The following is a 26,372-nucleotide window of genomic DNA, read 5'->3' on the forward strand; positions in this document are numbered from 1 at the left end:
TCAGGTCCTCCGAGAGAGAGAAAGAAAGAGAGAAGGAGAGAATTAGAGAACGCACACTTAGATTCACACAGGACACCGAATAGGACAGGAGAAGTACTCCAGATATAACAAACTGACCCTAGCCCCCCGACACATAAACTACTGCAGCATAAATACTGGAGGCTGAGACAGGAGGGGTCAGGAGACACTGTGGCCCCATCCGAGGAAAGTTTAGAGGGACGGCCAGGTCTTGGTAGATTTGCAGTGGTCTGATACTCCTTCCATTTCAATATTATCGCTTGCACAGTGCTCCTTGGGATGTTTAAAGCTTGGGAAATCTTTTTGTATCCAAATCCGGCTTTAAACTTCTTCACAACAGTATCTCGGACCTGCCTGGTGTGTTCCTTGTTCTTTATGATGCTCTCTGCGCTTTTAACAGACCTCTGAGACTATCACAGTGCAGGTGCATTTATACAGAGACTTGATTACACACAGGTGGATTGTATTTATCATTAGTCATTTAGGTCAACATTGAATCATTCAGAGATCCTCACTGAACTTCTGGAGAGAGTTTGCTGCACTGAAAGTAAAGGGGCTGAATAATTTTGCACGCCCAATTTTTCAGTTTTTGATTTGTTAAAAAAGTTTGAAATATCCAATAAATGTCGTTCCACTTCATGATTGTGTCCCACTTGTTGTTGATTCTTCATGTTTGAAGCCTGAAATGTGGCAAAAGGTCGCAAAGTTCAAGGGGGCCGAATACTTTCGCAAGGCACTGTATCTGTGTATGGTTATTGTAAGACCACATCATTGCACTGACTCAAATTTGTGTGCCATGCTTCTCCACAATGCACTTCCAAAGCTGGGAGGTGAATCGCCATTGTTTACTGTACAGTACCCTCAATGCCAAACCACCTTCTCACATCCTGCGTTCTCTCCTCTCTTTCACTATCACTTCTTCCAGGGTGTTTTCTCCAGTAACAACTTTTCTGGAAGTACTTTAAAGTGCTTAGTGCTGCTGACACACTGGTGTACTGCTCATAGTGTAGTATCACTTCTGTGAACTGTCACCTGGTTAATTTAGCTCTTGACAATGCAGTGTATTGAATTGCCACTACACTCAGGGTCCTTGGGACGTTCTAACTCTGACGATACCCCATTGAAGTTCACATTTAAAATTGGCACGGTAAGGGTGCTGTTCAAGGTTAAGGATCCCGGATCCTATACGGTACCACTCATCATCCCACCTTCCATCTCTTTCTATCCTACAGAAATGCCCCTCCACAATACGGACACCCCGAGGAGCCGATGGGAGCAGGGCTTGCGGCCGCCGTGGGTCGCACGATTGGCTGGAGGGCAAAGCCCCGCCTCTTCAGGGGTGGAGTCAGACACAGAGAGCAGCAGCACAGAGAGCGAGAGGGTAAGGAGGAGTGTGTCTCACGTTAACTAGCATCGGGCGGTTGGTTGTTTACACTGGTAATGTGGTCAGAGTCAGACGCTGCAAGCCAAAGCGACTCAACGTACACATCAGTGTATGTGTCCAACGCTGGAATTGAACCAGTAACTTTGGTGCCACAGTCATCGCACTCTAACCAACTGAGCCATCGGAATAACTTTTTGATCCAGGTTGAATAGTCTATTTTCAATCGTCTGTGTGTCTCTTCTCTACCTCAGTCTCCAGCCAAACGTTTAGAGGCGCGGTCACAGAGGATCCTACCGTTGCCCTCCATGCTGCAACAGCGAATCACAGAGATTGACCAGCAGAGGGAGGAGCTAAAGATAGAGGTGAGACACTGATAGATTAATGAATGAACAAGTTAAACCCTCAAGGGCCTGATTGTGTCTCATATCAAACCATTTCTATGGAGAGTGGTGGCTGTTCAGTAAATGTATCTGATGAAGTCTGATTCTGGAACTGTTCACAACAAACCAACTCCTTTTTTGTAATGTCTCCTTCAAAGGCACATTCTGCATTCTTCATTGTGGGACTAAACATCTCTCTCTCTCTCTCTGTCTCTGTCTCTGTCTCTGTCTCTCTCTCTCTCTCTCTCTCTCTCTCTCTCTCATGTCTGCCACTTCAGCTGCAGCTGGAGATAGCCCTGTTGGAGGGTGAGCTGCAGGAGGAGAGGAACGAGCTGCGCAGACACACTCTGTATCTACAGACACTGCAGGAGGAAGGCGGGCAGGAGGAGACGGACAGACAGACGGACAGACAGAAGGTCAGTAGTGCTGTACACACAAGGAGCATAAGGAGAAAGACAGACAGACGCAGACGGACTGACGGATGGACGGTTAGCGGTGCACAGACAGAGCTCCATTCAATACCATCCAAAGCATCCTGTCTTCAGGCGGTATGTTTGAATCTCATGGTTTGGGACCGGAGAGTGATATGGCCTGTACATGAGTAGCTATAGCAGTGAGGTAGACACTGAGTCACTTCATGTGACACTATAGGCCTAAGCTATGTGATAGTGGAATGAGCTGACAAACAGATGGATCTTTATATAAAGGGATGACTGTTTCCTCTCTCATCTCTCATCCTCATATTCTCTCTCTCTCTCTGTCTCTCTCTCTCTCTCTCTCTCTCTCTCTCTCTCTCTTTCTTTCTGTCTTTCTTTCTTTCTTTTTTTCTCTCTCTCTCTGTGTAGGAGCGAGCTAGTCTGGAGGTGGAGAGGGCCCGGGTTGAGGAGCTGAGGAGTAGGTTGGAGGAGAAGGAGGCACTGCTTCCCAGTCAGCCAGAGGGCCAGAGAGAGCAGCTACTGATCCAACTACAACAGGTGATTTACTGATCCAGGAACAGTCCAATGAATGGGGTAGTATTCATTAAGGCACGCAATGTTTTAAAACATTTTGCAAAACAAAAAGAAAAATAGCTTCTTTAAGTCCAGGTTGTCCCCTACCTGTTTCAGGCCGTTTTCTTCAGTTCGGTACCTTATCAATAGTACACAGCTAACTGATTTCATGCCTTGCCACTACACCGCGTGTAAAAGAGAATGCACTGCGTCTTCTACCTGTTTGTCTGTCTAGATGTAGTTAGTGTAGTTCACAGGTAGCCTAGCAGAGTGACATCACCTGCCCTGAAACCTGAAGTGAAGTCAACTTTGTGCAGTGGAGAGCTAGCTTTTGGTCTAGCCTCATATACAGTTGAATTCAGGTGCTAGTGACAGCATGGTTTCACACTGCCTCTGGTTAGAACTCATTTCACATCATGTGTTCTAATTCTAGCCTCTCTGGTCATTGTTATAAAGGATTGGATGTTCTTTCTTGTCGGCGGTACTAGTTATCTTTGTAGTACCTCTTCTACCTGATAGGTCAAAGTGTCATAGAGGTATCTGAGACAGACATGCAGGCAGGCAGACAAAGGGTTTGTTGTGCGTTTTGGCAGTGACACTGACATGGCGTGTCATTCTGATGACAGTGGATGTGTCCCACATGGCACCCTGTTCCCTATATAGTGCACTACTTTTAACAAGAGCCCAATGGGGCCTGGTCAAAAGTAGTGTACTATATATAGAATAGGATGGCCTTTGGGACACAAGCTTGAGAGCTACGACTTGGTTTAATGGTCTTGAATGGAGTGGTCCAACCAGTTGTTTTTTGGTTTAGTGTTCTAAGCCACAGGCTCTTTCTGTACTAATCAACAGCTTTCTTCCATTTTCTGTCTGTTCCTCTCCTTCTGCATCTTTCTTTCATCACTTTCTCTGCATCCCTCCATCACACTCTCTTTTTCCCTCCATCTCTCTCTGTTCCATCTCTATTTCCCTCCATCTCTCTCTCTCCCTCCATCCCGCTCTCTTTCTCTCTTCCCTTCCATTCCTCTCTCTCTCTCTTCCCCTCCATCCCTCTCTCTCTCTTCCCCTCCGTCCCTCTCTCTTCCCCTCCGTCCCCCTCTCTCTCTCTCTCTCTCTCTCTCTCTCTCTCTCTCTCTCTCTCTCTCTTCCCTTCCATCCCTCTCTCTCTCTCTTCCCCTCCATTCCTCTCTCTCTCTCTTCCCCTCCGTCCCTCTCTCTCTCTTCCCCTCTGTCCCTCTCTCTCTTCCCCTCTGTCCCTCTCTCTCTCTTCCCCTCCGTCCCTCTCTCTCTTCCCCTCCATCCCTCTCTTTCTCTCTTCCCCTCCGTCCCTCTCTCTCTCTTCCCCTCCGTCCCTCTCTTTGTCTCTTCCCCTCCGTCCCTCTCTCTCTCTTCCCCTCTGTCCCTCTCTCTCTCTTCCCCTCCATCCCTCTCTCTCTCTCTTCCAGGAGAAAGAGATGGTGGATGCAGCCGGCCGAGTATTTGAGGACTGGGAATTCCGTGTCCTGGAGAGCGAGGCCGGAATAGAGGAGGAGGAGAGCGAAGGAAAGATGGAAGGGAAGGAGAGAGGGAACGAGGAAGAAAAAGAGAAGGAGATCTCATGCCAAAAGAATGCTGTCAACTCAGTGCAGGTAAGCCAGGGTCGACAAAAAAAAAGACAACAACATTTCAGAGAATCTCACAGCTCCAAGCTGGATCTACTAGTTTGGTTAGAAGCTTATCCCCCACCACAGACTCTCTCTAAATGCCCCCTGCCCCTCCCCCCCAACGGTAGTCACACTCTGTTTGGAAACTGCTCCTCACATGTAACCCCCCGCTCCCCAACAGTAGTCACTCTCTGTTTGGAAACTGCTCCTCACATGTAACCCCCGCTCCCCAACAGCAGTCACTCTCTGTTTGGAAACTGCTCTTCACATGTAACCCCCCAGCAGTAGTCACTGTCTGTTTGGAAACTGCGCTTCACATGTAACCCCCAACAGTAGTCACCCTCTGTTTGGAAACTGCTCCTCACATGTAACCCCCCAGCAGTAGTCACTCTCTGTTTGGAATCTGCTCCTCACATGTAACCCCCCGCCCCCAACAGTAGTCACTCTCTGTTTGGAATCTGCTCCTCACATGTAACCCCCGCCCCCAACAGTGGTCACTCTCTGTTTGGAAACTGCTCCTCACATGTAACCCCCGCCCCCAGCAGTAGTCATTCTCTGTTTGGAATCTGTTCCTCACATGTAACCCCCAACAGTAGTCATTCTCTGTTTGGAAACTGCTCCTCACATGTAACCCCCGCCCCCAACAGTAGTCACTCTCTGTTTGGAATCTGCTCCTCACATGTAACCCCCCCCCCCAACAGTAGTCACTCTCTGTTTGGAAACTGCTCCTCACATGTAACCCCCCCCCCCCCAACAGTAGTCATTCTCTGTTTGGAAACTGCTCCTCACATGTAACCCCCAACAGTAGTCACTCTCTGTTTGGAAACTGCTCCTCACATGTAACCCCCGCTCCCCAACAGTAGTCATTCTCTGTTTGGAAACTGCTCCTCACATGTAACCCCCCCCCCCCAACAGTAGTCATTCTCTGTTTGGAATCTGCTCCTCACATGTAACCCCCCCCCCAACAGTAGTCACTCTCTGTTTGGAATCTGCTCCTCACATGTAACCCCCCGCCCCCAACAGTAGTCACTCTCTGTTTGGAAACTGCTCCTCACATGTAACCCCCCCCCCCCCAACAGTAGTCACTCTCTGTTTGGAAACTGCTCCTCACATGTAACCCCCGACCCCAACAGTAGTCACTCTCTGTTTGGAAACTGCTCCTCACATGTAACCCCTGCCCCCAACAGTAGTCATTCTCTGTTTGGATACTGCTCCTCACATGTAACCCCCCCCCAACAGTAGTCATTCTCTGTTTGGAAACTGCTCCTCACATGTAACCCCGCCCCCAACAGTAGTCACTCTCTGTTTGGAAACTGCTCCTCACATGTAACCCCCGCCCCCAACAGTAGTCACTCTCTGTTTGGAAACTGCTCCTCACATGTAACCCCCCCGCCCCCAACAGTAGTTACTCTCTGTTTGGAAACTGCTCCTCACATGTAACCCCTCACATGTAACCCCCAACAGTAGTCATTCTCTGTTTGGAAACTGCTCCTCACATGTAACCCCCCCCCCAACAGTAGTCATTCTCTGTTTGGAAACTGCTCCTCACATGTATTCTCTGTTTGGAAACCCCATGCCCCCAACAGTAGTCACTCTCTGTTTGGAAACTGCTCCTCACATGTAACCCCGCCCCCAACAGTAGTCATTCTCTGTTTGGAAACTGCTCCTCCCATGTAACCCCCCCCCCCCCAGCAGTAGTCATTCTCTGTTTGGAAACTGCTCCTCACATGTAACCCCCCCCCAACAGTAGTCACTCTCTGTTTGGAATCTGCTCCTCACATGTAACCCTCCGCCCCCCAACAGTAGTCACTCTCTGTTTGGAATCTGCTTCTCACATGTAACCCCCCGCCCCCAACAGTAGTCACTCTCTGTTTGGAAACTGCTCCTCACATGTAACCCCCCGCCCCCAACAGTAGTTCACTCTCTGTTTGGAAACTGCTCCTCACATGTAACCCCCCCCCAACAGTAGTCATTCTCTGTTTGGAAACTGCTCCTCACATGTAACCCCCCAACAGTAGTCACTCTCTGTTTGGAAACTGCTCCTCACATGTAACCCCCGCCCCCAACAGTAGTCATTCTCTGTTTGGAAACTGCTCCTCACATGTAACCCCCCAACAGTCATTCTCTCTGTTTGGAAACTGCTCCTCACATGTAACCCCCCCCAACAGTAGTCATTCTCTGTTTGGAAACTGCTCCTCACATGTAATCCCCCCAACAGTAGTCACTCTCTGTTTGGAAACTGCTCCTCACATGTAACCCCGCCCCCAGCAGTAGTCATTCTCTGTTTGGAAACTGCTCCTCACATGTAACCCCCCCCAACAGTAGTCATTCTCTGTTTGGAAACTGCTCCTCACATGTAACCCCCCAACAGTAGTCACTCTCTGTTTGGAAACTGCTCCTCACATGTAACCCCCCAACAGTAGTCACTCTCTGTTTGGAAACTGCTCCTCACTAACCCCCGCCCCCCACATGTAACCCCCCATGTAACCCCCAGTAGTCATTCTCTGTTTGGAAACTGCTCCTCACATGTAACCCCCCCCAACAGTAGTCACTCTCTGTTTGGAAACTGCTCACATGTAACCCCCCCAACAGTAGTCACTCTCTGTTTGGAAACTGCTCCTCAGTAGTCATGTGGAAACTGCTCCCACCCCCCCAACAGTAGTCACTCTCTGTTTGGAAACTGCTCCTCACATGTAACCCCCCCCCCCCCAGCAGTAGTCATTCTCTGTTTGAAACTGCTCCTCACATGTAACCCCCCAACAGTAGTCATTCTCTGTTTGGAAACTGCTCCTCACATGTAACCCCCCAACAGTAGTCATTCTCTGTTTGGAAACTGCTCCTCACATGTAACCCCCCAACAGTAGTCATTCTCTGTTTGGAAACTGCTCCTCACATGTAACCCCCCCCAACAGTAGTCACTCTCTGTTTGGAAACTGCTCCTCACATGTAACCCCCCGCCCCCCAGCAGTAGTCATTCTCTGTTTGGAAACTGCTCCTCACATGTAACCCCCCAACAGTAGTCATTCTCTGTTTGGAAACTGCTCCTCACATGTAACCCCCCCCAACAGTAGTCACTCTCTGTTTGGAATCTGCTCAAGCTGGTTCTACTAGTTTGGTTAGAAACTGCTTATCCCCCACCACAGACTCTCTCTAAATGCCCCTGCCCCTCCCCCAACGGTAGTCACACTCTGTTTGGAAACTGCTCCTCACATGTAACCCCCCAACAGTAGTCATTCTCTGTTTGGAAACTGCTCCTCACATGTAACCCCAACAGTAGTCCCCCAACAGTAGTCACTCTCTGTTTGGAAACTGCTCCTCACATGTAACCCCCCAACAGTAACAGTAGTCACTCTCCCCATGTAACCCCCCAGCAGTAGTCATTCTCTGTTTGGAAACTGCTCCTCACATGTAATGCCCCCTGCCCCCCCCAACAGTAGTCACTCTCTGTTTGGAAACTGCTCCTCACATGTAACCCCCCCCCAACAGTAGTCATTCTCTGTTTGGAAACTGCTCCTCACATGTACCCCCCAGCCCCAACCTCCAACAGTAGTCACTCTCTTTTGGAAACTGCTCCTCACATGTAACCCCCCCCCCAGCAGTAGTCATTCTCTGTTTGGAAACTGCTCCTCACATGTAACCCCCAACAGTAGTCATTCTCTGTTTGGAAACTGCTCCTCACATGTAACCCCCGCCCCCAGCAGTAGTCATTCTCTGTTTGGAAACTGCTCCTCACATGTAACCCCCAACAGTAGTCATTCTCTGTTTGGAAACTGCTCCTCACATGTAACCCCCAACAGTAGTCACTCTCTGTTTGGAATCTGCTCCAAGCTGGTTCTACTAGTTTGGTTAGAAGCTTATCCCCCACCACAGACTCTCTCTAAATGCCCCTGCCCCTCCCCCAACGGTAGTCACACTCTGTTTGGAAACTGCTCCTCACATGTAACCCCCCAACAGTAGTCATTCTCTGTTTGGAAACTGCTCCTCACATGTAACTCCCCCCCAACAGTAGTCACTCTCTGTTTGGAAACTGCTCCTCACATGTAACCCCCCAACAGTAGTCACTCTCTGTTTGGAAACTGCTCCTCACATGTAACCCCCAGCAGTAGTCATTCTCTGTTTGGAAACTGCTCCTCACATGTAACCCCCCAACAGTAGTCACTCTCTGTTTGGAAACTGCTCCTCACATGTAACCCCCCCCAACAGTAGTCATTCTCTGTTTGGAAACTGCTCCTCACATGCCCCCCTCCAACAGTAGTCACTCTCTGTTTGGAAACTGCTCCTCACATGTAACCCCCCAACAGTAGTCACTCTCTGTTTGGAAACTGCTCCTCACATGTAACCCCCCCCTCCAACAGTAGTTCTGTTTGGAAACTGCTCCTCACATGTAACCCCCGCCCCCAACCTCCAACAGTAGTCATTCTCTGTTTGGAAACTGCTCCTCACATGCCCCCCCCCCAACAGTAGTCATTCTCTGTTTGGAAACTGCTCCTCACATGTAACCCCCGCCCCCAACAGTAGTCATTCTCTGTTTGGAAACTGCTAACCCCCTCAGTCATGTTTGGAAACCCCTGCCCCCAACAGTAGTCATTCTCTGTTTGGAAACTGCTCCTCACATGTAACCCCCCTAACAGTAGTCACTCTCTGTTTGGAAACTGCTCCTCACATGTAACCCCCCAACAGTAGTCACTCTCTGTTTGGAAACTGCTCCTCACATGTAACCCCCCGCCCCCAGCAGTAGTCATTCTCTGTTTGGAAACTGCTCCTCACATGTAACCCCCCCAACAGTAGTCATTCTCTGTTTGGAAACTGCTCCTCACATGTAACCCCCAACAGTAGTCATTCTCTGTTTGGAAACTGCTCCTCACATGTAATCTCCCCCAACAGTAGTCACTCTCTGTTTGGAAACTGCTCCTCACATGTAACCCCGCCCCCAACAGTAGTCATTCTCTGTTTGGAAACTGCTCCTCACATGTAACCCCCCCCACAGTAGTCATTCTCTGTTTGGAAACTGCTCCTCACATGTAACCCCCAACAGTAGTCATTCTCTGTTTGGAAACTGCTCACATGTAACCCCCAACAGTAGTCACTCTCTGTTTGGAAACTGCTCAACTCACATGTAACCCCCCCAGCAGTAGTCATTCTCTGTTTGGAAACTGCTCCTCACATGTAACCCCCCCCCCCAACAGTAGTCACTCTCTGTTTGGAAACTGCTCCTCACATGTAACCCCCAACAGTAGTCACTCTCTGTTTGGAAACTGCTCCTCACATGTAACCCCCCCCCAACCCCAACAGTAGTCACTCTCTGTTTGGAAACTGCTCCTCACATGTAACCCCCGCCCCCAGCAGTAGTCATTCTCTGTTTGGAAACTGCTCCTCACATGTAACCCCCCGCCCCCCAACAGTAGTCATTCTCTGTTTGGAAACTGCTCCTCACATGTAATCCCCCAACAAGTCAGTTAACTGTCATGCCCCTCCCCCAACAGTAGTCACACTCTGTTTGGAAACTGCTCCTCACATGTAACCCCCGCCCCCAACAGTAGTCATTCTCTGTTTGGAAACTGCTCCTCACATGTAACCCCCCAACAGTAGTCACTCTCTGTTTGGAAACTGCTCCTCACATGTAACCCCCCCAACAGTAGTCACTCTCTGTTTGGAAACTGCTCCTCACATGTAACCCCCAGCAGTAGTCATTCTCTGTTTGAAACTGCTCCTCACATGTAACCCCCCCCAACAGTAGTCACTCTCTGTTTGGAAACTGCTCCTCACATGTAACCCCCCCCAACAGTAGTCACTCTCTGTTTGGAAACTGCTCCTCACATGTAACCCCCCCGCCCCCAACCTCCAACAGTAGTCACTCTCTTTTTGGAAACTGCTCCTCACATGTAACCCCCCAACAGTAGTCATTCTCCGTTTGGAAACTGCTCCTCACATGTAACCCCCCAATAGTAGTCATTCTCAGTTTGGAAACTGCTCCTCACATGTAATCCCCCCAACAGTAGTCACTCTCTGTTTGGAAACTGCTCCTCACATGTAACCCCCGCCCCCAGCAGTAGTCATTCTCTGTTTGGAAACTGCTCCTCACATGTAACCCCCAACAGTAGTCATTCTCTGTTTGGAAACTGCTCCTCACATGTAACCCCCCAACAGTAGTCACTCTCTGTTTGGAATCTGCTCCAAGCTGGTTCTACTAGTTTGGTTAGAAGCTTATCCCCCACCACAGACTCTCTCTAAATGCCCCTGCCCCTCCCCCAACGGTAGTCACACTCTGTTTGGAAACTGCTCCTCACATGTAACCCCCCAACAGTAGTCATTCTCTGTTTGGAAACTGCTCCTCACATGTAACCCCCAACAGTAGTCACTCTCTGTTTGGAAACTGCTCCTCACATGTAACCCCCCAGCAGTAGTCATTCTCTGTTTGGAAACTGCTCCTCACATGTAACCCCCCAACAGTAGTCACTCTCTGTTTGGAAACTGCTCCTCACATGTAACCCCCCCCAACAGTAGTCACTCTCTGTTTGGAAACTGCTCCTCACATGTAACCCCCCAACAGTAGTCACTCTCTGTTTGGAAACTGCTCCTCACATGTAACCCCCCAACAGTAGTCACTCTCTGTTTGGAAACTGCTCCTCACATGCCCCGCCCCCCTCCAACAGTAGTCACTCTCTGTTTGGAAACTGCTCCTCACATGTAACCCCCCCGCCCCCAACCTCCAACAGTAGTCATTCTCTGTTTGGAAACTGCTCCTCACATGTAACCCCCCCCCCAACAGTAGTCATTCTCTGTTTGGAAACTGCTCCTCACATGTAACCCCCGCCCCCAACAGTAGTCATTCTCTGTTTGGAACTGCTCCTCACATGTAACCCCCTGCCCCCAACAGTAGTCATTCTCTGTTTGGAAACTCCTCACATGTAACCCCCCAGCAGTAGTCACTCTCTGTTTGGAAACTGCTCCTCACATGTAACCCCCCCAACAGTAGTCACTCTCTGTTTGGAATCTGCTCCTCACATGTAACCCCCCCCCCCCCAACAGTAGTCACTCTCTGTTTGGAAACTGCTCCTCACATGTAACCCCCCAGCAGTAGTCACTCTCTGTTTGCAAACTGCTCCTCACATGTAACCCCCAACAGTAGTCACTCTCTGTTTGGAATCTGCTCCTCACATGTAACCCCCGCCCCCAACAGTAGTCATTCTCTGTTTGGAAACTGCTCCTCACACAGTAACGGTTCTCCCCCGCCCCCAACAGTAGTCACTCTCTGTTTGGAATCTGCTCCTCACATGTAACCCCCCCCCCCAACAGTAGTCATTCTCTGTTTGGAAACTGCTCCTCACATGTAACCCCGCCCCCAACAGTAGTCACTCTCTGTTTGGAATCTGCTCCTCACATGTAACCCCCCTCCCCAAACTCTCTGTTTGGAATCTGTCAAGCTGGTTCTACTAGTTTGGAAACTATCCCCACCACAGACTCTCTAAATGCCCCCTGCCCCTCCCCCAAGTAGTCGCTCTCTGTTTGGAAACTGCTCCTCACATGTAACCCCCCCGCCCCCAACAGTAGTCATTCTCTGTTTGGAAACTGCTCCTCACATGTAACCCCCGCCCCCCAACAGTAGTCATTCTCTGTTTGGAAACTGCTCCTCACATGTAACCCCTGCCCCCAACAGTAGTCATTCTCTGTTTGGAAACTGCTCCTCACATGTAACCCCCCCAGCAGTAGTCACTCTCTGTTTGGAAACTGCTCCTCACATGTAACCCCCCAGCAGTAGTCATTCTCTGTTTGGAAACTGCTCCTCACATGTAACCCCCCAACAGTAGTCACTCTCTGTTTGGAATCTGCTCCTCACATGTAACCCCCCCCCCCCCAACAGTAGTCACTCTCTGTTTGGAAACTGCTCCTCACATGTAACCCCCCAGCAGTAGTCACTCTCTGTTTGCAAACTGCTCCTCATGTAACCCCCCCCAACAGTAGTCACTCTCTGTTTGGAATCTGCTCCTCCCACGAAACCCCCCGCCCCCCAACAGTAGTCATTCTCTGTTTGGAAACTGCTCCTCACATGTAACCCCCGCCCCCAACAGTAGTCACTCTCTGTTTGGAAACTGCTCCTCACATGTAACCCCCCGCCCCCAACAGTAGTCATTCTCTGTTTGGAAACTGCTCCTCACATGTAACTGCCCCCGCCCCCAACAGTAGTCACTCTCTGTTTGGAAACTGCTCCTCACATGTAACCCCCCAGCCCCCCTCCAACAGTAGTCACTCTCTGTTTGGAAACTGCTCCTCACATGTAACCCCCGCCCCCAACCTCCAACAGTAGTCATTCTCTGTTTGGAAACTGCTCCTCACATGTAACCCCCGCCCCCAACAGTAGTCATTCTCTGTTTGGAAACTGCTCCTCACATGTAACCCCCGCCCCCCCAACAGTAGTCATTCTCTGTTTGGAAACTGCTCCTCACATGTAACCCCTGCCCCCAACAGTAGTCATTCTCTGTTTGGAAACTGCTCCTCACATGTAACCCCCAGCAGTAGTCACTCTCTGTTTGGAAACTGCTCCTCACATGTAACCCCCCAACAGTAGTCACTCTCTGTTTGGAAACTGCTCCTCACATGTAACCCCCCAACAGTAGTCACTCTCTGTTTGGAAACTGCTCCTCACATGTAACCCCCCCCCCCCCAACCTCCAACAGTAGTCATTCTCTGTTTGGAAACTGCTCCTCACATGTAACCCCCGCCCCCAACAGTAGTCATTCTCTGTTTGGAAACTGCTCCTCACATGTAACCCTCCCCCAACAGTAGTCATTCTCTGTTTGGATACTGCTCCTCACATGTAACCCCCTGCCCCCAACAGTAGTCATTCTCTGTTTGGAAACTGCTCCTCACATGTAACCCCCCAGCAGTAGTCACTCTCTGTTTGGAAACTGCTCCTCACATGTAACCCCCCAACAGTAGTCACTCTCTGTTTGGAATCTGCTCCTCACACGTAACCCCCGCCCCCAACAGTAGTCACTCTCTGTTTGGAAACTGCTCCTCACATGTAACCCCCCCCAGCAGTAGTCACTCTCTGTTTGCAAACTGCTCCTCACATGTAACCCCCCAACAGTAGTCACTCTCTGTTTGGAATCTGCTCCTCACATGTAACCCCCGCCCCCAACAGTAGTCATTCTCTGTTTGGAAACTGCTCCTCACACGTAACCCCGCCCCCAACAGTAGTCACTCTCTGTTTGGAATCTGCTCCTCACATGTAACCCCCGCCCCCAACAGTAGTCATTCTCTGTTTGGAAACTGCTCCTCACACGTAACCCCCCGCCCCCAACAGTAGTCACTCTCTGTTTGGAATCTGCTCCTCACATGTAACCCCCCTCCCACAAGAGTCATTCTCTGTTTGGAATCTGCTCCAAGCTGGTTCTACTAGTTTGGTTAGAAGCTTATCCCCCACCACAGACTCTCTCTAAATGCCCCCTGCCCCTCCCCCAATGGTAGTCGCTCTCTGTTTGGAAACTGCTCCTCACATGTAACCCCCAACAGTAGTCACTCTCTGTTTGGAAACTGCTCCTCACATGTAACCCCCGCCCCCAACCTCCAACAGTAGTCATTCTCTGTTTGGAAACTGCTCCTCACATGTAACCCCCCCCCCCCCCAACAGTAGTCATTCTCTGTTTGGAAACTGCTCCTCACATGTAACCCCCACACCCGCCCCTCAACAGTAGTCATTCTCTGTTTGGAAACTGCTCCTCACATGTAACCCCCTGCCCCCAACAGTAGTCATTCTCTGTTTGGAAACTGCTCCTCACATGTAACCCCCCAGCAGTAGTCACTCTCTGTTTGGAAACTGCTCCTCACATGTAACCCCCAACAGTAGTCACTCTCTGTTTGGAATCTGCTCACACGTAACCCCCCCCCCCCCAACAGTAGTCACTCTCTGTTTGGAAACTGCTCCTCACATGTAACCCCCCAGCAGTAGTCACTCTCTGTTTGCAAACTGCTCCTCACATGTAACCCCCAACAGTAGTCACTCTCTGTTTGGAATCTGCTCCTCACATGTAACCCCCGCCCCCAACAGTAGTCATTCTCTGTTTGGAAACTGCTCCTCACATGTAACCCCCCCGCCCCCAACAGTAGTCACTCTCTGTTTGGAATCTGCTCCTCACATGTAACCCCCGCCCCCAACAGTAGTCATTCTCTGTTTGGAAACTGCTCCTCACATGTAACCCCCCCCCCCCAACAGTAGTCACTCTCTGTTTGGAATCTGCTCCTCACATGTAACCCCCCTCCCACAGAGTCACTCTCTGTTTGGAATCTGCTCCAAGCTGGTTCTACTAACAGTTAGAAGCTTATCCCCCACCACAGACTCTCTCTAAATGCCCCCTGCCCCTCCCCCAATGGTAGTCGCTCTCTGTTTGGAAACTGCTCCTCACATGTAACCCCCCCAGCAGTAGTCACTCTCTGTTTGGAAACTGCTCCTCACATGTAACCCCCCAGCAGTAGTCACTCTCTGTTTGGAAACTGCTCCTCACATGTAACCCCCCAGCAGTAGTCATTCTCTGTTTGGAAACTGCTCCTCACATGTAACCCCCCCCAGCAGTAGTCACTCTCTGTTTGGAATCTGCTCCTCACACGTAACCCCCGCCCCCAACAGTAGTCACTCTCTGTTTGGAAACTGCTCCTCACATGTAACCCCCCAGCAGTAGTCACTCTCTGTTTGCAAACTGCTCCTCACATGTAACCCCCCCCAACAGTAGTCACTCTCTGTTTGGAATCTGCTCCTCACATGTAACCCCCCGCCCCCCAACAGTAGTCACTCTCTGTTTGGAAACTGCTCCTCACACGTAACCCCCGCCCCCAACAGTAGTCACTCTCTGTTTGGAATCTGCTCCTCACATGTAACCCCCGCCCCCAACAGTAGTCATTCTCTGTTTGGAAACTGCTCCTCACACGTAACCCCCGCCCCCAACAGTAGTCACTCTCTGTTTGGAATCTGCTCCTCACATGTAACCCCCTCCCACAAGAGTCACTCTCTGTTTGGAATCTGCTCCAAGCTGGTTCTACTAGTTTGGTTAGAAGCTTATCCCCCACCACAGACTCTCTCTAAATGCCCCTGCCCCTCCCCCAATGGTAGTCGCTCTCTGTTTGGAAACTGCTCCTCACATGTAACCCCCCCGCCCCCAACAGTAGTCATTCTCTGTTTGGAAACTGCTCCTCACATGTAACCCCGCCCCCAACAGTAGTCATTCTCTGTTTGGAACTGCTCCTCACATGTAACCCCTGCCCCCAACAGTAGTCATTCTCTGTTTGGAAACTGCTCCTCACATGTAACCCCCCAGCAGTAGTCACTCTCTGTTTGGAATCTGCTCCTCACACGTAACCCCCGCCCCCAACAGTAGTCATTCTCTGTTTGGATACTGCTCCTCACATGTAACCCCTGCCCCCAACAGTAGTCATTCTCTGTTTGGAAACTGCTCCTCACATGTAACCCCCCCCCCAGCAGTAGTCACTCTCTGTTTGGAAACTGCTCCTCACATGTGACCCCCAACAGTAGTCACTCTCTGTTTGGAATCTGCTCCTCACACGTAACCCCCCCCCAACAGTAGTCATTCTCTGTTTGGAAACTGCTCCTCACATGTAACCCCCCCCCCAACAGTAGTCACTCTCTGTTTGGAAACTGCTCCTCACATGTAACCCCCCCCAGCAGTAGTCACTCTCTGTTTGCAAACTGCTCCTCACATGTAACCCCCCAACAGTAGTCACTCTCTGTTTGGAATCTGCTCCTCACATGTAACCCCGCCCCCAACAGTAGTCATTCTCTGTTTGGAAACTGCTCCTCACATGTAACCCCCGCCCCCAACAGTAGTCACTCTCTGTTTGGAATCTGCTCCTCACATGTAACCCCGCCCCCAACAGTAGTCATTCTCTGTTTGGAAACTGCTCCTCACATGTAACCCCCCCCCCCCCAACAGTAGTCACTCTCTGTTTGGAATCTGCTCCTCACATGTAACCCCCTGCCCCCAACAGTAGTCATTCTCTGTTTGGAAACTGCTCCTCACATGTAACCCCCCCCAACAGTAGTCACTCTCTGTTTGGAAACTGCTCCTCACATGTAACCCCCCAACAGTAGTCACTCTCTGTTTGGAAACTGCTCCTCACATGTAACCCCCAGCAGTAGTCATTCTCTGTTTGGAAACTGCTCCTCACATGTAACCCCCCAACAGTAGTCACTCTCTGTTTGGAAACTGCTCCTCACATGTAACCCCCAACAGTAGTCACTCTCTGTTTGGAAACTGCTCCTCACATGTAACCCCCCCCCCAACCTCCAACAGTAGTCACTCTCTTTTGGAAACTGCTCCTCACATGTAACCCCCCAACAGTAGTCATTCTCCGTTTGGAAACTGCTCCTCACATGTAACCCCCAACAGTAGTCATTCTCTGTTTGGAAACTGCTCCTCACATGTAATCCCCCCAACAGTAGTCACTCTCTGTTTGGAATCTGCTCCTCACATGTAACCCCGCCCCCAGCAGTAGTCATTCTCTGTTTGGAAACTGCTCCTCACATGTAACCCCCCCCAACAGTAGTCATTCTCTGTTTGGAAACTGCTCCTCACATGTAACCCCCAACAGTAGTCACTCTCTGTTTGGAATCTGCTCCAAGCTGGTTCTACTAGTTTGGTTAGAAGCTTATCCCCCACCACAGACTCTCTCTAAATGCCCCCTGCCCCTCCCCCCAACGGTAGTCACACTCTGTTTGGAAACTGCTCCTCACATGTAACCCCCCCCCCCGCCCCCCAAAACAGTAGTCATTCTCTGTTTGGAAACTGCTCCTCACATGTAACCCCCAACAGTAGTCACTCTCTGTTTGGAAACTGCTCCTCACATGTAACCCCCCAACAGTCGTCACTCTCTGTTTGGAAACTGCTCCTATGTAACCCCCCAGCAGTAGTCATTCTCTGTTTGGAAACTGCTCCTCACATGTAACCCCCCAACAGTAGTCACTCTCTGTTTGGAAACTGCTCCTCACATGTAACCCCCCCCCCCAACAGTAGTCACTCTCTGTTTGGAAACTGCTCCTCACATGTAACCCCCGCCCCCAACCTCCAACAGTAGTCACTCTCTTTTGGAAACTGCTCCTCACATGTAACCCCCCAACAGTAGTCATTCTCCGTTTGGAAACTGCTCCTCACATGTAACCCCCCAACAGTAGTCATTCTCAGTTTGGAAACTGCTCCTCACATGTAATCCCCCCCAACAGTAGTCACTCTCTGTTTGGAAACTGCTCCTCACATGTAACCCCCCCCCCCCCAGCAGTAGTCATTCTCTGTTTGGAAACTGCTCCTCACATGTAACCCCCCAACAGTAGTCATTCTCTGTTTGGAAACTGCTCCTCACATGTAACCCCCCAACAGTAGTCACTCTCTGTTTGGAATCTGCTCCAAGCTGGTTCTACTAGTTTGGTTAGAAGCTTATCCCCCACAACCGCCTCTCTCTAAATGCTCTCTGCCCCTCCCCCAACGGTAGTCACACTCTGTTTGGAAACTGCTCCTCACATGTAACCCCCCAACAGTAGTCATTCTCTGTTTGGAAACTGCTCCTCACATGTAACCCCCCAACAGTAGTCACTCTCTGTTTGGAAACTGCTCCTCACATGTAACCCCCCAACAGTCGTCACTCTCTGTTTGGAAACTGCTCCTCACATGTAACCCCCCAGCAGTAGTCATTCTCTGTTTGGAAACTGCTCCTCACATGTAACCCCCCAACAGTAGTCACTCTCTGTTTGGAAACTGCTCCTCACATGTAACCCCCCCCAACAGTAGTCACTCTCTGTTTGGAAACTGCTCCTCACATGCACCCCGTCCCCCCCCTCCAACAGTAGTCACTCTCTGTTTGGAAACTGCTCCTCACATGTAACCCCCCAACAGTAGTCACTCTCTGTTTGGAAACTGCTCCTCACATGTACCCCGCCCCCCTCCAACAGTAGTCACTCTCTGTTTGGAAACTGCTCCTCACATGTAACCCCCCGCCCCCAACCTCCAACAGTAGTCATTCTCTGTTTGGAAACTGCTCCTCACATGTAAACCCCCCAGCAGTAGTCATTCTCTGTTTGGAAACTGCTCCTCACATGTAACCCCCGCCCCCAACAGTAGTCATTCTCTGTTTGGATACTGCTCCTCACATGTAACCCCTGCCCCCAACAGTAGTCATTCTCTGTTTGGAAACTGCTCCTCACATGTAACCCCCCCCCCCCAGCAGTAGTCACTCTCTGTTTGGAAACTGCTCCTCACATGTAACCCCCAACAGTAGTCACTCTCTGTTTGGAATCTGCTCCTCACACGTAACCCCCGCCCCCAACAGTAGTCATTCTCTGTTTGGAAACTGCTCCTCACACGTAACCCCCCGCCCCCAACAGTAGTCACTCTCTGTTTGGAAACTGCTCCTCACATGTAACCCCCCAGCAGTAGTCACTCTCTGTTTGCAAACTGCTCCTCACATGTAACCCCCAACAGTAGTCACTCTCTGTTTGGAATCTGCTCCTCACATGTAACCCCGCCCCCAACAGTAGTCATTCTCTGTTTGGAAACTGCTCCTCACACGTAACCCCCGCCCCCAACAGTAGTCACTCTCTGTTTGGAATCTGCTCCTCACATGTAACCCCCGCCCCCAACAGTAGTCATTCTCTGTTTGGAAACTGCTCCTCACACGTAACCCCCGCCCCCAACAGTAGTCACTCTCTGTTTGGAATCTGCTCCTCACATGTAACCCCCCTCCCACAAGAGTCACTCTCTGTTTGGAATCTGCTCAAGCTGGTTCTACTAGTTTGGTTAGAAGCTTATCCCCCACCACAGACTCTCTCTAAATGCCCCCTGCCCCTCCCCCAATGGTAGTCGCTCTCTGTTTGGAAACTGCTCCTCACATGTAACCCCCCAACAGTAGTCATTCTCTGTTTGGAAACTGCTCCTCACATGTAACCCCCGCCCCCAACAGTAGTCATTCTCTGTTTGGATACTGCTCCTCACATGTAACCCCCTGCCCCCAACAGTAGTCATTCTCTGTTTGGAAACTGCTCCTCACATGTAACCCCCCAGCAGTAGTCACTCTCTGTTTGGAAACTGCTCCTCACATGTAACCCCCCAACAGTAGTCACTCTCTGTTTGGAATCTGCTCCTCACACGTAACCCCCGCCCCCAACAGTAGTCATTCTCTGTTTGGAAACTGCTCCTCACACGTAACCCCCCCGCCCCCAACAGTAGTCACTCTCTGTTTGCAAACTGCTCCTCACATGTAACCCCCCAACAGTAGTCACTCTCTGTTTGGAATCTGCTCCTCACATGTAACCCCCGCCCCCAACAGTAGTCATTCTCTGTTTGGAAACTGCTCCTCACACGTAACCCCCCGCCCCAACAGTAGTCACTCTCTGTTTGGAATCTGCTCCTCACATGTAACCCCCGCCCCCAACAGTAGTCATTCTCTGTTTGGAAACTGCTCCTCACACGTAACCCCCGCCCCCAACAGTAGTCACTCTCTGTTTGGAATCTGCTCCTCACATGTAACCCCCCTCCCACAAGAGTCACTCTCTGTTTGGAATCTGCTCCAAGCTGGTTCTACTAGTTTGGTTAGAAGCTTATCCCCCACCACAGACTCTCTCTAAATGCCCCTGCCCCTCCCCCAATGGTAGTCGCTCTCTGTTTGGAAACTGCTCCTCACATGTACCCCCAACAGTAGTCACTCTCTGTTTGCAAACTGCTCCTCACATGTAACCCCCCACCCCCAACCTCCAACAGTAGTCACTCTCTTTTGGAATCTGCTCCTCACATGTAACCCCCCCCCCAACAGTAGTCACTCTCTGTTTGGAATCTGCTCCTCACATGTAACCCCCCCAACAGTAGTCATTCTCTGTTTGGAATCTGCTCCTCACATGTAACCCCCCAACAGTAGTCATTCTCTGTTTGGAAACTGCTCCTCACCTGTAACCCCCCAACAGTAGTCACTCTCTGTTTGGAAACTGCTCCTCACATGTAACCCCCCCGCCCCCCAACCTCCTCTTCTTAAACTGAGACATGAGCGTGAACTCTCCCTTCTCCTCACACTCTACGGTATCACCCTCCACTGTCACATGACTGCACAAACAAGTTAGGCAATTGCATCAGAGGCCACTTTGGGAGGGAGGGAGGGAAAGTGGAGAAAGATGTATAGATGAAGGGAGAGCTCGTCAATTGAGGAAATGTATGAGGAAAGGAGAGGGACTAAAAGTAGAGAATGGAGAGAGATGGTAAAAGGGGTATGGTGAGAGTGGTGGGGAGGGGTTGAAGGATAAAAGGAAGGATTGTATCGTGAGGGAGCGAGAAGAAAGAAAGAGGATAAACTTAGGATATCATGTGATGAGGTGGAAAAGTGGAGAGCGAGAGAGAGAGAGATATGAAACAAGTAATAGTGATGAAAAGAGGGGAGGAGAGAGAGAGAGTGGGAGAGAGTTGATTCAGCTGCACTGTGGCCTTGCTTGGGTTGACAGCTCATCTCTATACCCCTCTCTCTCTCTCTCTCTCTCTCTGTCTCTATCTCCTCCTCTCTGACATATTAACTGTGCTGAGCTGACATCACTAATTCTTTATTCCCCGTCATCTCCCACTCCTCTCCTCTGTCATTCGTCCCTCATCTCCTCTCGTAACTCCGATGGATGCTGGAGGGTGTGCCATTGAACACACCTGGAGTAACTGACTATTGACATAAGTCGTGAGACATAACAGATAAGATGCTGTGGCACGTTTAACACAACAACTCTATCATGCTAACAACAACACCGACCGGCTAACATGCCACTGGACGTACAGAACACGAATGACAGGAGACAGAATGACGCGGCGTTTAATATTAAAGTGTCCGACGTTTCATTGGTCGATTTCTTTTCTTTATTCATTGCTTTCTTCAGGAGCGAGTCCAGCAGCTTGAGAAGCAGTTGAAGGAGATGGAGCGAGAGAAGGAGAGAGAGATGAATGCCTTGAGGAAGGAGAGGAAAGAGTTGCTCCACACCACTCAAAGGGTAATGAAGGGAAACAGAGGCTGATGATCAGCAAATGTCAGAACTTGAACTTAATATATTGATTATTTGTCAGGGAAATGATGATTAAGTCGTATATTCCCGGTGGTTCAAGTATGATAAATATGATACATTCAATGACTGTCCCTACTTGTGCCGTCAAACCCCTGCAACTTATCCAGAACACTGCAGCCCGCCTGGTTTTCAGCCTTCTCAAGTTCTCTCATGTCACCCTACTGGTCAACTGATAGCTACTTTATTGAGGAACAAATGTACTTTCTATGCCTGTGATATGTGGTTGTACCACCTAGCTATCTTAAGATGAATGCACAAACTGCGTGTGCTAAATGACGACAATGTCAAATGTAAATTAAGTGCTTGGAAGCTAGATAAGTGTTTGCCAGTGTTTTTATTCAATATTCATAATGGTTGTCTGAAGTGCCAAAGCGTGTGATTTGTCAACTCTCTGCTTGGACAGTGATATGGTTTGTTGTTGAACCAATGACATGCCTTTGATTAGAATTATGACAGGGGGAGTTGAAAAGGGGGAGGAGACTAGTTAGAGACAGGGAAAGAGCACAACTGAGCTTAGAGAGTGAGAGAGAGAGAGAGAGAGAGAGAGGCATGACTGAAGAAACAGAGGGAGGGAGGGAGGGAAGGAAGAAACAGGGAAGAGAAAAGCAGAACAAGGGAGGGTGACTGTGAGGGAGAGAGAGAGAGAGGGAATGAGTGAAGATAAGCTGAGAGAACTTAAACGCGTCGCTGCAACACCGGTAAGTGGAGAGACACGACAATTCAAATATGCATGCTTCAAGGGTCTTTAGATTGGGTTAATCAGAAATGGGATTTAATACAGGCTAAGTGTGTCAGTTAATAGTAGGACGAGAGAGGGAGTGTACAAGGGAGTGGCAGATAGGGGGAGAAAGGACGGACAGACAGTGTGTTTCTGTACTACTGTGTCTGAATACAATATGACTTTGTATGCCATGCTCGGGTAGTCATATGGGTAGGAGTCACTAATGAGAAGACATGGAACTGTTTTTGGCAGAGAGAAATTGATTTCATTGCTCATCCAGACACGAGAGAGACTGAGACGGGTTGGCAGAGAATGCATACCGCTTCCGAATTGCTTATGTGTCTGTGAGTCAGGGAGAAGGGGTGGGAGGGCAACCGAGATATAGTGAGAGGGAGATAATTTTTTAACTCATTACAGTGGTGCCTGAGAGCTGGCATGCGTTTTCCATTCTCAGTGAGTTGCAGAATGTCTTTCACTACCTGTTACACTCCTACTATGTCATTTCATGATGTGTCATGGCTAAATGTTGACACAACCGTCTTAGTGTATCGTGTGGTCATCCAGGTCTTATGACTGACGGCCTGTCCTACCTAACTGACGTGTCTAGGTTATAACAACAACATTCACTTGTCTATTTTTTCACTCTCCTCTTCACGGCTGAGTTTATGCCATAACCGGTTATATAACGGTCATACTCCCATCTCTTATCAGGTCTTGAAAGAGAAGAAGCCACTCGCTGATTGGTCCAACATCCCCAGCTCGGTCCCTTGCATGATGTCACTCTCGCCGCTGACCATTCACAAATCACCTCAGGTGTGTTGCCGGGCCGTTACCACTGACACGGGTCATGTTTTCCAGTTGTATGTGACACATACTGTACATAAACACTGATTTGATTCACTTGTTGTTTGACTCCCAGTAATGTACCGAAACACAAACTCAGTGTTATTCCCTAACTTCAGGAACAAGCCAAAGAATCCACCAGTTTACCCCGGAGACGGAGCTCGCACCGCAATAATAAGCTCGCCGATAGACCGGTCTCGGCACAAGGTGAGCTATGATGGGTGTTTAATTATGAATTCCTTTGTGTTTTTTATTTGCTTTACCTCAGAGCATTTTTACATATTTGCTTTATCTTTCTATTTGATCCTCTGTGTTTGTCTGTCTATTTGATTAGTTCTACCCCATCTCTCTCTCTCTCTCTGCTTCTCTCTCTCTCTTTCTCTCTCTCTCTCTCCCTCTCTCTCTCTCTCTCTCTCTCTCTCTCTCTCTCTCTCTCTCTCTCTCTCTCTCTCTCTCTCTCTCTCTCTCTCTCCGTCTGTCTCACTCTCTCTCTGTCTTTCTCTCTCCATCTCTTTCTGCTTCTCTCTCTTTCTCTCACTCTGCCTTTTCAGTCTCTGCTAAGACGTGTCAGTAGCAGATGTAGCTGTGTGTTATTACCATGCCGTGAGCAGGATATAGCTGTATGAACTGGATGAGCCAGTGGGGCTACTAGTCTATGGCTGTTCTTTAGAAATTCTGTTCTGTTTGCTCCTCTGCTGCCTATACCCCATTTCCACAATCTCCCTCTCTAACCCACTGTGTGTGTGTTTGTGTGTGTGCGCTGTCATCCTCTCTCTCCCTCTATTTTCTCTCCTCTGCTCTCTCCATTCTCTCCCCTTTTCTCATGCTCTCCTTACCCTGTCTCTTATATAATATAATATGTGCTCTGTGTACTGTTTTTGTGTCCCTTTCTCTCTCTCTCTCTCTCTCTCTCTCTCTCTCTGTCTCCATCTCTTTCACAGGGCTGGTGAGAATGGTACCTGACAGTCCGAGCCCAGAGCGCTTCACTTCCCCTCTCCCCTCCCACCGGCACAGCAACGGGCACAGCAACGGGCACATCAACGGGCACAGACCTGGGCCCAGCAATGGCAGTGATCTCCTCACCCCCTGTAACAGTGCTAGTAGCTCCCGTGCTGCCAGGTCAGTGGAGGGGAAAAAAATGTCTAAAATCACAACGTTTAAAGGAACATGTTAAGTGTGATTGTGAATAAGAGGAGGTATCTGATTGGCTGTCAGATGGGAAGAAATGAGTTGCCTGTGGAAGATTGATTGGGTGACTGGGTCAGCGTGGAGATGTAGTTGATGTGAGGTGGAGTGGGATAGACTGGTCAGGTGAGTTTTCTAGGTGTGTGTGAGTGAAATATAAATGCTGCTCTCAGTCTGTGTGTGCATGTGTCTGTATGCTTGTACGTCTGCGTCTCCGACGACAATAATGACAGTAACTCTGCTGACATATGTATTTTTCCTTCTCGCTCCAGCCCAAATCTGGGACTTTTAAACCTGGTGGAGATTGAGAGGAGACTGAGGGAGGCCAAAGCGGAGAGAGAGAGGCTTCTCAAAGAGAGGGTGAGTCACCACCATTAACATCCCTAATCACTTCAGACACAGCTTTAGACGTGCCAGGTCATATTCATTAGGGCACACCGTAACACAACGTTTAAAAACAGTTTGTTGGCCTCCCGGGTGGCGCTGTGCCACCAGAGACTCTGGGTTTCGAGCCCAGGCTCTGTCGCAGCCGGGCCATGACCGAGAGGTCCATGGGGCGACGCACAATTGGCCTAGCGTCGTCCGAGTTAGGGAGGTTTTGGCCGGTAGGGATGTCCTTGTTTCATCGCACACTAGCGACTCCTGTGGCGGGCTGTTGGATGCGCGCTGTGTTAAGAAGCAGTGCGGCTTGGTTGGGTTGTGTTTCGGAGGACGTATGGCTTTCGACCTTCGTCTCTCCCGAGCCCGTACGGGAGTTGTAGTGATGAGACAAGATAGTAACTACTAACAATTGGATACCACGAAAAGGGGGGCATAAAATAAAATAAAACAATTAGTTTATTATTGGACAGTTAATTCAGGTAGTCCCTCCTTGTTTCAGTCAGTTTTCTTCTGTTTGTTGCTTAATAATGAACACAACCCTGTTGTGTGACCACTTACTGATTACCGTACATAATTAACATGACCACCAGAAGAAAAAACACTGTGAAATGGAAGATCACTTCATAGAAAATGAACATACTCTCCCATGTATTTATTAGAAGCTAAAAACTTGTTTTATATGAGGCGTCAGTACAGAATTTCACCTTTTATTTTAGAGTATTTTCATACATATCTGTTTTACCGTTTAGAATTGACCTCACTTTATTTGTCTAGTGTCCCCATTTTTAAGGTGTCATAAGTGTTTTGACAAATTCACTTATAGTGTATTAAATGTAGTCAAAAGTTTAGTATTTGGTCCAATATTCCTAGCACACAATGACTACGTCAAGATTGTGACTCTACAAACATGTTGGATGCATTTGCAGTTTGTTTTGGTTATGTTTCAGATTACGTTGTGCTCATTAGAATGGTGTCATTTTGGACTCACTTTTATTGTAAATAAGAATAGAATATGTTTCTGAACACTTCTACATTAATGTGGATGCTACCATGATTACGGATAATCATGAATGAATTGTGATATAATGATGAATGAGAAAGTTAGGTGCACAAGGATCATACCCCCAAAACATGCCAACCTTTTAAGGGAATTTGTCCAAATACTTATGACACCTTCAAATGGGGGGACTAGATACATAAAGTGCTTTCATTTCTAATTGGTAAATGAAAATACCCTCAAATAAAAGGTGACATTCTGTACTGTCGCCTCATATAAAAATATAATCTCAAATCCAAAAATGCGAGTATAGAGACAAATTAAGTTTTAGCTTTACTGTCCAAATAAATACGTAGTATGCCTCAGCCTTGATATTGTACTTCATCTTATCCCCCTGTTGTCAATAAAAGTATGCCTCTTTCTAAAAAAGAAAAACTAATTGATGGTCTTTGAAGGGAGTCACCTTCTCCTCCAATATGATTGATAAGGACACGAGGAGATAGGATGCACAGAACGGATCATTGAGATGGAGCCTGTGTGTTGATCCAGGAGGAAAGGAGGCAGGTGGTGGTGGTGGAGGAGAGGAGGCAGAGAGAGCTGGAGGGCCGAGGAGCAGCAGAACCAGTAAAGTCCCAGAGCAGGCTAGTCCCTGAGCCAGAGGAGAAGCCCAAAACCACCAGTTCTGTCCCCAGCTCCCCTGAGGTACGTCTGTCTGGCTGCTCTGTCTTTCTGTCTGGCTGTACTGTCT

The 26,372-nt window shown here is 49.2% G+C and overlaps 1 protein-coding gene across 1 annotated transcript in view; it reads left to right on the forward strand.

The window, feature by feature from the left end:
• LOC118367386 (pleckstrin homology-like domain family B member 3) overlaps positions 1-26,372 on the forward strand; it is a 44,567-nt gene that overhangs the window by 13,031 nt on the left and 5,164 nt on the right. The window contains exons 2-12 of the mRNA XM_052494172.1: positions 1,251-1,399; positions 1,654-1,764; positions 2,061-2,198; positions 2,628-2,756; positions 4,217-4,399; positions 21,315-21,425; positions 22,930-23,031; positions 23,181-23,268; positions 24,003-24,180; positions 24,519-24,606; positions 26,174-26,326. Of these exons, the coding sequence (XP_052350132.1) occupies positions 1,253-1,399; positions 1,654-1,764; positions 2,061-2,198; positions 2,628-2,756; positions 4,217-4,399; positions 21,315-21,425; positions 22,930-23,031; positions 23,181-23,268; positions 24,003-24,180; positions 24,519-24,606; positions 26,174-26,326 (1,428 nt within the window). The 5' untranslated portion in view covers positions 1,251-1,252. The remainder of the gene's footprint in view (positions 1-1,250; positions 1,400-1,653; positions 1,765-2,060; positions 2,199-2,627; positions 2,757-4,216; positions 4,400-21,314; positions 21,426-22,929; positions 23,032-23,180; positions 23,269-24,002; positions 24,181-24,518; positions 24,607-26,173; positions 26,327-26,372) is intronic.

This window comes from Oncorhynchus keta, chromosome 34, assembly GCF_023373465.1.
Source record: "Oncorhynchus keta strain PuntledgeMale-10-30-2019 chromosome 34, Oket_V2, whole genome shotgun sequence".
NCBI classification, from domain to species: domain Eukaryota; kingdom Metazoa; phylum Chordata; class Actinopteri; order Salmoniformes; family Salmonidae; genus Oncorhynchus; species Oncorhynchus keta.